This window comes from Cicer arietinum, chromosome 5, assembly GCF_000331145.2.
Source record: "Cicer arietinum cultivar CDC Frontier isolate Library 1 chromosome 5, Cicar.CDCFrontier_v2.0, whole genome shotgun sequence".
NCBI classification, from domain to species: domain Eukaryota; kingdom Viridiplantae; phylum Streptophyta; class Magnoliopsida; order Fabales; family Fabaceae; genus Cicer; species Cicer arietinum.
In genome coordinates this window covers 49,139,912-49,155,435 of record NC_021164.2, presented here as the reverse complement: position 1 = coordinate 49,155,435, position 15,524 = coordinate 49,139,912, and the positions used below count along the sequence as shown (strand labels likewise).

Sequence of the window (15,524 nt, the reverse complement as noted above, 5' to 3'; positions counted from 1 at the left end):
AAGCACATATAGGGAAACAAATTAAGTAAATGTTTGTTGGATTAAGGTTTTTCATTAAAGATCTTATGTACAATAATAGTACAAATTATTCCTATAAGAAAAAGAAATATGATTGAACTGTTTTTCAAAATTATCTTACGGAGTTTAGTTAAAAAGAAATATAATAGGACATGTTATAAGCTTTTTTTAGCACTTCTCCTAAACACTTAAAAATGCTTACCTAATAAGATCAGTTACGATAAAATAGCTTAATTAAGCACTTGTAATATAAATGTTTATCATATAAACACTTATATACAAATTATTTCTATAACAATAGATAAAATAAAATTAAACTATTTTCATATAAACTTATATACTATTTTCATCAAGTTGTCAAGAAAAGCTTATAGAAATAAACTGTTCTATAAATTCTTCCAAATAGCCTTTCAAAGCTCAAATAAGTAATCGAAACATACCATATGCTAATTTTAACAAACTCTTCCAAATGCATTCCTAAAGCTCAAATAAAAAGTACGACGTCAAAACACAGTAAGTGGTGCAATCTACTTATGCCATTCATGTAACCAGTTTCAAGTAAACCTTAATCACTGCTTGTCTCATGAATCCTTACACTTGTTTACCAATAGACAAAAAGGTACAAAAAGAAAGTGGCATCATTTGGAGAGGGAAAAATGAATTTCAATAAAATGTTTAAGCCAAAAATATTATACAAAACAACAGTGATCAACATGTACTGACCAAATCTTCTCTAGCCACCTTCTGAATGTTACCATTAGGGCTTAACTTAGACATTGCAATTAGCAAAAGCAGCACCAACTATTGGCAGTTCTAGATTTCTAGTCAGCTTATAAATATTATGAGAACATCCTGAGGAAGTTGTTTGCATAAGCCATTGGCTTAACATCAGGGTGTGGCTGCAAATTCAAAAAAGCGAATTAGAGCAAGAAAAGATTGTTATAAACTCAAATTGAATGAAAGATATGTATATAATCACAATCTAACATAATATTTTTAAATAAAATGAAGAATTATATATATTTTTGTTCATTGTTTTCCTTTTCCTTTTTCATTTTTGATAACGACAAATATAACATGACAGACTTCAAAATACAAAAGATACTTACCACTGCTGCGAATGTAATAATGTTAGGTTTTAGATCAGGCGCTTCAAATCGAATAAAGGCACCTTTGTTACCCATCTATAGAAAACAATGAAAAAATCAGCATATATATACATCTTAGGAGGAAAAGTGATTACTTAAATACATTAATAAAGATGCATGGCACACACAGTCCATGCGAACAACCAATTACCAATGTACAATTATTTTCCTGCACATGCCATAAAATTATTCAACAAAGAAAGATTGTAAGAAAAGGGATATAGTTACCTGGTCACAGTAATTTGGAGCAGAGAACACAGTTATGAGTTTACCGTCATGTTCAATCTCATAACCCTCGTCCTTTACTTCATGAGATCGCACAACTAAATCTGTAAAATGATATTAATTTTTATGTAGTCACTGGTGAAAGAAGAAATAAAGTGTGTCAGAGTCGGACCAATGGAAAACATACCTAAATTATTTTCCTTCAAGAACCTTTTTGTAACATCCGCACCAAAAGAAAGTCCTACACCACGCTTGCTTGGGCCTCTTCCAGGGAGAGGTTGTGGGTCACTCCATAGCAACTCACACATCAACCCTACACATAACATACATCGATAGATAAATAAATAAAGTATGTGCTGTTAACTGTGAGATCAATTGAAGAAAAAAAACAATGATGCATCTTACCTTCCTCGGGAGGCTCACAAAACCGATTAATTGATCGGATTTCAGAAAGTTTGACCCCATCAACACTAAAAAGACCTCCATGTACTACGAAAACTTTCTCATTTATCACATGAGCCAAAGGTAAACAGCAGAATACTTCCGCAAATAGTTCGACAAATGTTTCGTTCAACTTTGAGCGCACCTCGCCCTCAAAACCATATATCTTGTTCATGCTCTTGCTCTCATGATTTCCTCTAGCTAGATATATAGCTGAAAATAATATAGCAACAAAACAAGTTACAGCATCCCAACTTTGTGAACTGGAGAAAGGAGTAAATAAATATATGTAAATCCAATCACAAAAAAGGAATATAGATTATATGGTTCACTTGAAAAAAAATGAAAAATTTATAATATATGAAGTCAAGGAATTATGATCCCTTAAAAAAAGGAATTATAATGAAATGAAATTATGAATTTTAAAAAAGTATTTTTGTCCTAACAGATTTTCACATGTATCTAATCACGTGATTGAGAGACAATAAATACAATAAACTCATTATGTATATGAAAAAATAGTGAACCCTGACAGGCTAATAAAGAAAAAGATAGGGTTTACCTGATGGAGACATGCACTTAAATGCAAACAAAGTGAGGATGACTTCCAAAGAAAAAGAACCTCTATCCACAAAGTCACCATTAAATAGATATGGATTTTCTTCTGAAGGAAGTCCATTCAGCTCAAAAATATTTAAAAGATCATAGAACTGCAGGAGTCGTGAAAAATAAAATTGAAGGGTTAAGAATTAAAGAAAAATAAACAAAATTAATCACAAAATACCGAGCAACATGGATGACAGAATTAAGGACAATTTCTCGCAGCAACCTCTCATGTAGTGTGGGATAAAGTCATTTTCTTTGTCAAACATTAAAAGAAGATTTCTTTTTCATTTTTCTGTATTTTTACTCCTTCTCTCTAACTACATGTTTCTATGCTTGCTTCTTTTAAACTTCTAATAATCTTATATTTTTTATCAGTAGATTGAAATAATAATAATAATAATAGATGGTCGTAAATTCAACACGGCAGTTATATCCCTGTACAAATGTAGCACAAATAAAACAAAACAAATCGACAAAAAAAAAAAGCACTTCACTCATTTTATGAACAATGTTTAGAAGAATAAAAGATGCAATGAGAACAATCCTGTCCCCTAAATATCTTTAAGTAACAAAAAGATATCTTGAAGATATTAGCAACAATTTGTTTTACCATATTAAAAAGTTAACTAGCAACTTCAACAGTGCTTACATTCAAAATCAAGTCTGAGACCCAAAAATATTCTTAACAATTCAAAGGATATAATAAACCGCTTACCTGACCATGCACATCGCCACAAACAGTAAAACGTTTTCCATGAGGAACAGTTATGTCAACAAGAGAAGGCAAAGCTTGCAACATATCTTTTGTTTGCAATACAATCTGGAATGCATACCTAAAACATTGAAGCAGGACAAAAGTGAATACGCTTCAAGAAAGTACAAACAGATATATAACAAAAATTCTTCCTTTAGTACCGTTTATGCAAGCACTTCTGATTCTTGAAATCATCCATCATTTTCTTTACAAAATCCAAAGTAATAACATCCCCCTCTATCCTTGCTCCTGAATACTGTGGCTCGACATCTATTATTGAAATAAAGCACCAAAAACAATTCATGTCCACGAGTGAAATCAAATGCAACAACAGAACACGACATTAGCTTAAGAGTAATAACGAACAAAAAAAAAGGTTATGAACATTAAAGACCGCTGACAATATATACAATTAACAGGAATGATTAATGGTCCTGGAAATTATTAATCCAATTAATTAATGGGGGTTGAAGAGCAGATAAATTACTTTCATCCCCTACCAAATCCAAAGACATCAATAAAATGCACACGCAATAATCTTGCAAATAGGGAATCATAATTTGTAGATGCCAATACAGGTAGCAATTGAACACCACAAAAGAAAAAATTCAAACAAGGTAAACTGAAAAGCACATAGCATCGACAATCCATGTATACTAATACTACCTTCCTTTCCTTTTTATGTGTTGTTTTAAGATTATTCACACATACCAATAAAATCAATAAATTTTGTTTTTTATGAAACTAATTGTGTTGCATTTCAAAACAGTTTATTTCTTAATGCATTATCGATAATGATTCCACCTGACTTGTTTCAAAATTCTCAATTGAATTAAGATCAACAGTTCAACACCATCCTGTGATTAATTGGTTCTAGGTCTTGATTAATTTTAGGCTTAGACCTAGATCTTGTAAATGACTCCTAAATGTACCAGTATTGCAGCCACTCCACCACCAAGCCCCAAGGACCAACAGCAAACCAACCACAATTGTAGCTACTATTGTGGTCTTTGATGTCCTGAACAACATCACCGCCACTGCCATAACTGCTACTGTCACTGCTGCTATGGCAATTTCGGTTGGCACCGAAGAATTGCGGCCCTTTCCTATAATGATACAAGAGTGATAATTTATAGTGAAGTATGCAAACATCCAAAAACCAACATGCATAAAATGTCTCTAGAACTTAGGGAAAGGATTGTGATGAAAAAAACAGGTGATTAAGGTACCTTCTAAGGTATTGATTAAGGTATGTGACCATTTTTTAAAGATTTTGTAACTTGTAAGGCATATTCTTCAAACAGGAGACTCAAAACTACTGATAAGCTTCCTTTTAACTAATTTTTTATTTATTTTATTACTCTGCCTTCTGAAATCTATTATACCACTTAAAAGGAAGGAGGTGGGAGAAAGAAATACAAGGCAGAAGTATGAAGTTGAAGAAAAATATGAAGCAAAAATTATCATTTTGTTGATACGAAGTTTTCCATTTTAGTTCACATATTGGACAACCAAGTATCAAGTTAATGCAATCAATAACTTACTTATTGTCAACCAATCATACAAATATAAGTAGATTACTGCACGAATTAGTTTGATCCTTGGTTAATAACCAACACATTATTAAAAAGAGCCAACAATGTGAAAACCATGTGGCAAATTGAGAGCAAGAAACTTTTCTCGAACCAAACATGCCCTAAGATAGAGTCCTAGAGCACAAGGAAGACGCCATAGTAGATGAGATCATACACTGATACCTAATTTAAAGATGCCCGTCATATCAATGTGCTTGCCCAACCCTCAACCTTTTAAGCAAGAAATACAAACTGCCAAAGTGAAATATAAAATCATTTGCAACGAGCGATGTCTTCTAACTAATGGGGTTACTTTGGTTGTCGAATAAAGTTTATGCATCGAATGGTTTCAATAACTTGATGTTTCAAAATTCATTTCTTTTCACACTGAGATTATATTCCTCCACTATGCCCTTCTTTCCTTCTCCATCAACTTCACGTTTCATATCTTTTTTATTAAGATTGAAAACAAATCCGACAAGGATTTATATATGCACCCAAGAACTTGGGAAGTTACAAATCAAATCCCCAAATTCATAGCAATGGTTCATTAAACTGTTCTCATTGCTACTTAGACCACTATCATCACTACTACTTACTCAAAGAAACAATACTCGTAACCTTATCAAATTTTGAAACGGATGCAAACGAATGAAAACTATTAATGGAAACTAGATATTAACTGACATCTTACTCCATCTAATCAACCCCAGGAAAATGAACAAGGTGCAAAGAAGGATATCACATCAGCAATACAATTAAATGAGGAGACCAGTCAAATGATCTGATGAAAAACCGGAAGTCACATCCATAACTTTATTATTGAAATGACAATAAACATAATTGCTTCATTTTTCACATCAAAGATATCAGGATCCTTGAAAACATGCATCTATATATGAAAGAATGCTAACTCAAGGTCAAAAGATATTCATAACAGGAGCAGTTACTCCTCCTCTAAGGGCATGTTATTTGAAGTTTACAATATCGAAGCTGCATTAGTACTCTTTATATACACATAGATAAAAAATAAACTAAAATACACCGGGATAAAAAACAAGCAAAAAGGTAAGACATGGGTGCATCATGAGAAAATAAAACACTGCACAAAAAACGTGACAACAAAAGGTTGTCCACAAGGGAAGGGAGGCTTAGAAAAAGATATGATAAAATAAAGATATAAGCGTAAGAAACATATTCACAATAGTACCTATTGAACGGAAATCTATGGAGTCAGCTATTGGATGCTTTTCAGATCCTGGTACAGAAATTGCTTCTTCAAATTTCAGTTTCATAACTGCTTTTTCACATTCCTTCAGTTTCTTTGTTGCATCGGGATCATTTGGACACATCTTCTTGACCTGGTCATTTTAAGTATTTGATATATCATATCAATCATGTTTACGAATTGACACAAGTAGATATTACAAAACAAAAAAAGCGAGGTAGTGAGAGTTACTTTGAAGGATGGTAAAAACCTAAAGTAGAGTTTGGTTTAAAAGATATTCCAAATAAGGTACCAATAAAACAGAAATTCAAGAATGCGTGACAACATTAAAGGTCAAAGAACTGTCTGCTTCAGCGAGCAGATGACCTTCATGTGAGAACATTTCAATGAGGTTGCGCAACAAGAAAAATTATCAGATTCCGACAATTTAAACAAGAATTAGCAACTAGTAAGTGAATTTTTAGGCAATATTCCACTGAGAGTCCTTTATCTTAATTTTTTATATCAATGTAGTCTTTTATTTTATCTCTTTTTCGTGTCAAGTTAGTCCTTTATATTATTTACACCATTGGACTTTCAGTTTCAATCCACTTTTGTTACAGATTTGCACATATGACCTTGAATGATCTTACCTGAATGGTCAAGTAAGACTTCTAAAAAAAGACATGGATGGAAAATGAGGTTTGGTCCAACGTCGTTGACATTTTTATACATAAAAGACTAACTTGAAAGGAAAACGATAATAGACTGCATTGATACAAAAATTAAGATAAAGGAGCTCTGGTGCAATTATGCCTTTTTTTTTAACTTTTATTTTAGAGTTAAAAAGTGGGTTAACATGCCAGCTTCTATTTACCCTAAGGGCTCTATATATGAATTGGTATTTTTTAGAAGATTTAGCGAAGAATTCCCTATCTTTGGGCTCTGCAACCTCCCTGCCTTGATGAAGAATTCCCTCTAACTAACTCAACCTAATTATTTCCAACTAAATTGAACGGCAAACAACTAATATGCCGGATGTTCGTAAAAATACACCCCATCTCCCCTCCTTGAAGTTTCACATTGTCGCTGGTCCTCAAGATGATAGGTTGGATCGCTATCTAGCAATGATCGGAAAAAATTCCACAACAACCATTGTTCATGGTTTGCGACCCTGTCCTCAAAGTGATAGGTTGGATCGTTCTCTTGCACTGATCAAAAGAAACTTTCAGCGGTCCAATTGTTTTTGGTTTGCAACTTCTGCAATCAGCCAATGAGTCAGGACCTATAACTTTGAACCACATTCCCATCTCTAGACTTTGCACTACCATAATCGTAGGTTGCAATTGAAAAAATCACACAACCATTGAAGTAAAATTCTATTCTTAAATTCTGATATTTTCTTTGGTACAACTATTATTTATATGACTAATGGAAGGACTATATGAACATTGGTCTATCAACGTTCTCCAATAATGAATTGCAACTGATTACTAATGCAAATTGCAAACGTGTTATTTTCAAACCATGCTCCTTGTTCCAACCTTATAAAGACAACAGATATTTATAATTACTGAAAAATATTAATAAATTTATGTGTTTCTTGTGAGATCACATCTTCTATTTATAACGATGATTCAATAATTACATTCAATGTCTAGGAAGTTGTGTTGAGTAGGACTACTAACAAAGAATAATAAAAACATACACTGAATTTTAACAATTACATATAGTTACCTGCTGAAAATCTTTCAGTGCTTCCTTGAATTTCCCCAGCCCGAGATGAGCAGCACCTCGCCTGTAATAACCCTATAACAACAAAGCATAGTTGGTTGGAACAAATATTATCATTAAAGATAACTAAATACAGGAAGGTGTCTAAACTCTAAAGTTTTAGGAATTGGAGAACCTTTGAATATTTAGGATCAACTTCTATAGCCTGTGTAGCATCTTGTATTGCACTACCGTATTCCTCAAGCCGAAGATGGGCAAAGGCACGATTAGCAAAGTAAACTGCATTTCGACCATTTAGCTCAATTGCTTGTGTGTATAGATCAATAGCATGGGAAAATTTCCGATCTGGAACAAAAAAAGGAATTCGCAAGATCAACAAATGTTGGCAAATTAAAGTATTGAAGCAGTAGGTCATTGCAAACAACATTCACAATCTCTCATTCTTATATATAGCATCACCATATAGTCAATAACATATAGGAGGAAACATATGACATAATTTTCAGAATAAATCACATGATATTTGCTCTAATTATGTGATACCAACAATGAAGGATGAAAGTGTTACTCGTCAAATTGAGTCACATTCAATGATTCAGCTAAAATTTAATTTACCACAAAAGTAATTATCATAAACTGTTAAAGCAAGTAAATGAATCATCATATTATTAAAAAACTAAGTATTAATTACCTTTGAATGCTTCATTGGCAAGGACTTTAAGTTCTTCAGCTTTTGCAACATTTTGCTCTTCAGTTTCCATTTTAGTTGAAGCTTTTGTTGTATATGGTGACGAAATTCAGAACATAACAGACTCAACCTTTTCCTCGCAATAACCAACCTGCTAAATAAAACAGAAAAAGTATTATTAAAAGTATAACAGTAACCAGCACCGCAAAGAATCTATATCATAAATCACAAGTGACAAGCCTCTATAATATGGTGTTGCAAATTGATAAAGCTGGCAAAACAGATGAAAAGAATGCATACAATACTTATAGGAACACACAAAATTTTAACTTACATAATTTAAACCCTAATTATAATCCTCCCTAATTCATCATTATTGTTAAGTCAAGGAAATAACAGTAGGGGTAGGCTTCTAACCCTAGTTGAATCGATTTGGAGTACCTGAGTTCAAACTCTGGTATGAACAATTCTTGGCCAAGGTTTACTTAACTCCCGGTCAAACTCCAAATTATCAGGGTTTTTTCCCAGGAAACCAGAGGATTAAGACTAAAAAATATAACAGTAGGGTCAACCAACATGATCTTTCTGTCTACTTCTAATGTAAACATTAAGAACCTAATCATTGTAATCACATTACTATCACCACTATCATGGTTAACAACAACATATATTTATTAACAAATTCAAGCACAAAATAATAATAATAATAATAATAATAATAATAATAATAACAATAATAACAATAATAATAATAATAATAATAATAATAATAATAATAATAAAAATAAAAATAAAAATAAACAAACAAACAAACAAAAAACTTAAAACACAAGATTCTATGCAAAAAGATCAAAACTTGTTAAAAGAATATCCTTAAATTTTGGTTTCAGCTGCACAAACACACTTAAAGGAACAAAGCACTGTCTTTTACATTATTAATAACGTTAGAATATACATAAACTGAGTTAAAAAGTGAAAGCGTGAGAACAAAACAACACATGCAAAAAGTGAATAATAAATTATAAGAGTTATAGACGATTGTAATCAGTGAGAGAGAAGCTAATTTGAAGACTAATTGATAGTTGAAGAGAAACACCAAGGCGTGAATAAAAAGAAGAAGATCTAAACATGGTTTAATTGAACATGAAAGAGATAGAGATAGAGAGAGAGAGAGAGAGAGATTGACCGGCGTGCGTGGGCAGTGGAGGCTGGAAAAGTGAAAGGGGATTTGTGTGAGTTGAGACACCCTAATAACAATAACTCCCCTTCCTCAACTTCTCACTTTGCAATACTTTCTTTCCCTTAAAGTAATTATATAAACTAATAATTCTTATCAATTAATAAGATAATTAAATTAATTAAATTGTATGATCTCGTACCATGAAAATTGGAATTATACATAAAGTGTAATTATTTCATAAAAAAAAAAAGGAATTTTGGTCTACGAGATATTTTTTGAGCAATTATATTTCTATTACTTCTAGAAAAATTCATTTTAAATTGAATTGTTTAATTTAATGATAAAAAAATAAATATTAAATTTATATAATATGAATTTGATCTTTGCTACTGCTATCAGAATGAAATAAATGTAAATTCTTTTATAAATATTAATATAAATTTTTTTTTAGACTGAAACGCTATCTCTTCCTCAAAAACGTTTACAATTATATTATAAAATATCTTGAATATATTAGTTCCTATAAACATTTACACTTATCTATATGGTTATTTGATTTGATGTTGGTGTAAAAGAGAAAGAACAAAAGTCAAATAAATAGAGTTAGAACACCTGATATACAAGGATTTTTTATACAAATATCTTTTTTTTCTAATTTTAATACCAGATTGCCCCACTTCTAAAAAATAATACTAAAATGCCCTACTTTTTAGTCCCAGCTGCAGATCGCAACCAACCTGGGGATGCGACCCTGAAGAAAAAAAATTCGAACCTCACTAGATGGTCGCATCCTGGGGATGCGACCTCCTACTTGCTTCATTTTTTTTTGTTGAATTTTGTTATTTATTATTGGGTATATTATATTTATTATTATTAGATATTTTAAAAATAATTATAACATTAAAAAATACAAAATATTATTATAAATAATAAAAATAATTAATTTAATAATATTATATAACTTTTAATAATTATTATAATAATAATAATAATTTTAATAATAATAATAAAAAGAAAATTCTATTAATAAAATAAAAATACTTTTATTATTTAATATATTCAATAATGTATTTTAATATTATATATTATTTGGTTGTTGAATTTTGTTATTTATTATTGGGTATATTATATTTATTATTATTAAATATTTTAAAAATAATTATAACATTAAAAAATATAAAATATTATTATAAATAATTAAAATAATTAATTTAATAATATTATATAACTTTTTAAAAGAAATATACATTAAAAAAAAGAAAAAATACTACAAATAAAAAATTACATCAAAGAAAATTAATTATTGTCATCTAAATGACCTCCAGTTCCACATCTACGCGGTCGTCGAACTCGTCTAGCCCTTTGAACAACTTGAGGTTGTTGTGGTTGATCCTCGTTGTAATCTGTTTGTGGATTAGAACCACTACCACCTGCTTCCGTATAATTTTGAGTTTCGACATTATACATAGAATCAAAAGCCGCAAAAGCCGACTCAGGAGTTGTGCAATGAGTACCAAACAAATTATAGAAAATTCCGCTCTCGGTCGGATTAATGGGAGAGGGTATTGTTGGCACTGGCACTGAAGGAACGTAGTATTGAGTCGGTATATCTGCAGCTTCATGAAAATGTTGTGGTGATGAGAAAGACGGTGTTTGGTGCATGATATTTTGTTGTGGGATTGATTGAGGCATAGAGTGAACATCAGGATATGTTGAAGGTTGCAAACGTGGATCGCGCATGTATCTTTCCACAGATATGTATAATTTAGTGTGATGCGTGAACCAATTCATATATTCGTTAGTGTGGCGTAAAACACCTTCGACGTACTGACCTTGCAATATGTAATTCTGACGTTCATTCCAATGTTGAATCTCATCTTTCCAAACCACACTCCAATTATCATCAATGCCACGTCTCATGTCGATCTCATGGTAGAGCGTCATATCTTCTGGAGGTTGCAGAATTTGTTGATGAAAGCCGAACTGAAGCGCGACTCTATCTGCATGATATTTTTCGACGATATGATAGCAGTGCAGATAGGTACATGCAGTTCAAGTGTTGATCTCTTGTTCGGGTACCTCGTGTTGGAATCCGAGATACGGTCTCCAACGAAACTGGATGCAGGCTAAAGTGAATATTAAGAGATATAAAAAATTTAAAAGTGCAACTACATGAGAATGAATATATTACTTCTTGAACCATCATATGATCGATTGTATTCTGATATCCTTCGATATTGTTGTGAGGAACTTTACTGAAATTTAAACCCCCGGAATTAAATCTGTCGAATATATAAAAAATAAAAATATAATAAAATTAGTAATACGAATACGGTAAGTAATAAGTTTTAAAAAATAAAAATATATAAAAATTATGTGCAATAGTTACCTTTGTGCAAGTGGAAATATCCATGCACTTGGTGCATCTGGAGCAACACAACTCAAACGATACCATGCCCAGTTTTGCAACAACAATGCACATCCTCCCATCGACATTACGTTGGGTTTCGTAGCAAGGCATAATTCTCTATAGAGTGTTACTAAAACTGCCGAACCCCAACTATAGTGGGATGCTTTATTTAAATCGTCCAAGATTGAAAGATATTTTAAATGTACACGATTATTGGATTTGTCTGGCATGAACAATCCTCCAATCATACGTAATATATATGCTCGACATGATGTTTGTTTTTCTACTTCGGATGCGTTTTCACCAACATTATCAAAAGTATCTTTGAGCCATTTTAATTTAATAGAATTACATTTTGTTGCTCCCTCAGGTGGGATAACTCCTAAATATTCTTGACAAACATCTTTAACATTCACAAAATTTGAACCGCTAACAGGAATACCAGACACATTTAATCCTAAAATATAGTATACGTCTTCTAAATTTATTGTGCACTCACCTACCGGGAGATGAAAAGTATGAGTTTCTGGTCTCCATCTTTCAACCATAGCAGTAATGAAACCGACATCGATATTGTAGTTTCCTAGTTTGATCACTTCACCAAATCCAACTTGTTGCAAATACGGTAATATGGTTTCGTTCGGTTTTTTATTGGCATGACCATGCCATTTTAGTTTATCCTTCAAGGGATTCTGAAATTAATAATATAAAATATAAATTAATAATATATAAATTAATAATATAAAACATATTCAATATATAAGACAAGACATTAATATAAAATATAAAATTAACAATATATAAATTAATAATATATAAAATATTCTATATATAAGACATTAATATAAAATATAAAATTAACAATATATAAATTAATAATATAAAAAATATTCTATATATAAGACATTAATATAAAATATAAAATTAATAATATATAAAATATAAAATATTCTATATATAAGACATTAATATAAAATATAAAATTAACAATATATAAATTAATAATATATAAAATATTATATATATAAGACATTAATATAAAATATAAAATTAATAACATATAAATTAATAATATATAAAATATTATATATATAAGACATTAATATAAAATATAAAATTAATAACATATAAATTAATAATATATAAAATATTATATATATAAGACATTAATATAAAATATAAAATTAATAACATATAAATTAATAATATATAAAATATTATATATATAAGACATTAATATAAAATATAAAATTAACAACATATAAATTAATAATATATAAAATATTATATATATAAGACATTAATATAAAATATAAAATTAACAACATATAAATTAATAATATATAAAATATTATATATATAAGACATTAATATAAAATATAAAATTAACAACATATAAATTAATAATATATAAAATATTATATATATAAGACATTAATATAAAATATAAAATTAACAACATATAAATTAATAATATATAAAATATTATATATATAAGACATTAATATAAAATATAAAATTAACAACATATAAATTAATAATATATAAAATATTATATATATAAGACATTAATATAAAATATAAAATTAACAACATATAAATTAATAATATATAAAATATTATATATATAAGACATTAATATAAAATATAAAATTAACAACATATAAATTAATAATATATAAAATATTATATATATAAGACATTAATATAAAATATAAAATTAACAACATATAAATTAATAATATATAAAATATTATATATATAAGACATTAATATAAAATATAAAATTAACAACATATAAATTAATAATATATAAAATATTATATATATAAGACATTAATATAAAATATAAAATACCTTCTATCTCATCATACCTTCTATTTCATCATAATCATGGCTTCTCAACAAGTCATTTGTATTGTTTATTACAATGGTTCAATTGTCGATGGAGTTGAAGGGAAAACATTTGTAAGTGATTACAAAAAGGCATTCAAAGTACATTCTAGTAGCAACCTTGCTCGTCTAAAGAATGTCATTAAGAAAAAGTTGCAGTTCGACGACAACGTGACGATAACTGATATAGTTTATCGACACCTTGTCTTCTTTGGTTGAAATACAACCAGATTTGAATTGATGAAGGTTTGTGATGACGAAGATGTTCAACTCATGTTTGATGTTTATGCATAATGGTCACAACTTGGCACCATTTAGTTATACATTACATTTGAAAGTGGTCCTACTTCAACAAATCAACCATCAACCTCAAACATGCCTAATCCCAACTATATCCCATCACAACACTAGGAACCATACTCTAGCCCAAATGAACAAACTCAACATGTCCACAATGTCTCCCAACAACTTAGCCCTTATCAACCCGACGTACATTCTCCATCACAACACTATCAACCATACTCTAGCCAAAATGAACAAACTCAACATGTCCACAATGTCTCCCAACAACTTTATCACGAATCTCTCCCAACAAGTCCACAATGTGATCTTCCACTTAGTGTCCATTATAATATCAATGAGGAAGAATTAGGTGATTATAGTGAAGATGATGAAATATACTTCGATGAATCATCTGGTGATTCTGACGATGATGATGTTGATGAAGATATGGAAGCAGAAGATCAACTTATCCCACCTGTATTCGATCCACCATTCCACATGAAGAACATCAATCTATCCACCGCAAACCAACCAACTGAATTTGATCACATGTTCATTGACGAAGTCCCAAATTTAGGTGGAGCTCTTAAGTTGGAATGAAGTTTTAGAACAAGGATGAATGTGTACATGCAATCAAGCGTTATCATCTAAAACAATCATTGAACTTTGTGGTGCAAAAATCAGATTTAGAAAGGTACATTATTATTTGTTCACATCCAAATTGTTTGTTTAGATGTAGAGCTTCAAAACGCAAAAAAAGTGAATTATGGGTGATTGGGAAATTGAATGCGCCTCATACATGCACAAATTCTGCATTATCACAAGATCATACAAAGCTCGATTCTAACATGATATGTGCAAGTATAATGCAAGTTATGAGTATGGACCCTTCAATCAAAGTGAAGGTCATTATTGCTCAGATTCAGACTTTGTATAACTACACAATTAGTTATAGAAATGCTTGGTTGGGAAAAAATAAGGCAATCGAACAAATTTATGGCAATTGGGAAGAGTCTTACAATCAACTTCCACGATGGTTATTAGTTATGCAAACGTTTGCTCCAGGAACCATTATTAAAATGGAAACAATCTCAACTTATAATGAACATGGTTTGATAAATGGGATGCCAATCTTTCATAGACTATTTTGAGCTTACGTTCCATGCATATCTGCGTTTAAATTTTGCAAACCAATTGTATAAGTTGATGGAACTTGGTTATACGGCAAGTATAAGGGAACTCTATTGGTAGCAGTTGCACAGGATGGGAACGACAATATCATTCCAATTGCTTATGCTCTTGTGGAAGGTGAGACAAAAGAGGCTTGGAGTTTTTTTGTGAGAAATTTGAGATCACACGTCACT

At 30.3% G+C, this 15,524-nt stretch overlaps 1 protein-coding gene across 2 annotated transcripts; it reads right to left on the bottom strand.

Annotated features, from left to right (window-relative positions):
- Nucleotides 1–536: 536 nt before the first annotated feature.
- LOC101505883 (serine/threonine-protein phosphatase 5) lies at nt 537–9,715 on the bottom strand. 2 transcript variants are annotated; one of them, XM_004499937.4, is made up of 14 exons: nt 9,582–9,715; nt 8,399–8,546; nt 7,883–8,052; nt 7,711–7,782; nt 5,977–6,127; nt 4,125–4,298; nt 3,354–3,462; nt 3,154–3,271; nt 2,395–2,542; nt 1,797–2,045; nt 1,579–1,704; nt 1,395–1,495; nt 1,128–1,202; nt 537–917 (listed from the first exon to the last, which is right to left on the bottom strand). In XM_004499937.4, the coding sequence occupies exons 2-14, from the start codon at nt 8,466–8,468 to the stop codon at nt 858–860; spliced, it is 1,623 nt and encodes a 540-aa protein (XP_004499994.1). In that variant the 5' UTR covers nt 8,469–8,546; nt 9,582–9,715; the 3' UTR covers nt 537–857. The 2 variants fall into 2 exon arrangements, with proteins under 2 accessions (XP_004499994.1, XP_004499995.1); XM_004499938.4 differs by lacking the exon at nt 4,125–4,298.
- Between the last annotated feature and the right edge of the window lie 5,809 nt (nt 9,716–15,524).

Bases quoted from the DNA above. Each gene is read 5' to 3' on its own strand.
- LOC101505883 (XM_004499937.4), bottom strand. From the start codon at position 8,468: ATGGAAACTGAAGAGCAAAATGTTGCAAAAGCTGAAGAACTTAAAGTC. The intron at 3,272-3,353 runs GTACTAAAGGAA...TCAATGTTTTAG, and splicing joins CAGAAGTGCTTGCATAAACG to GTATGCATTCCAGATTGTAT. The intron at 1,705-1,796 runs GTAAGATGCATC...TGTTATGTGTAG, and splicing joins TTGTGAGCCTCCCGAGGAAG to GGTTGATGTGTGAGTTGCTA.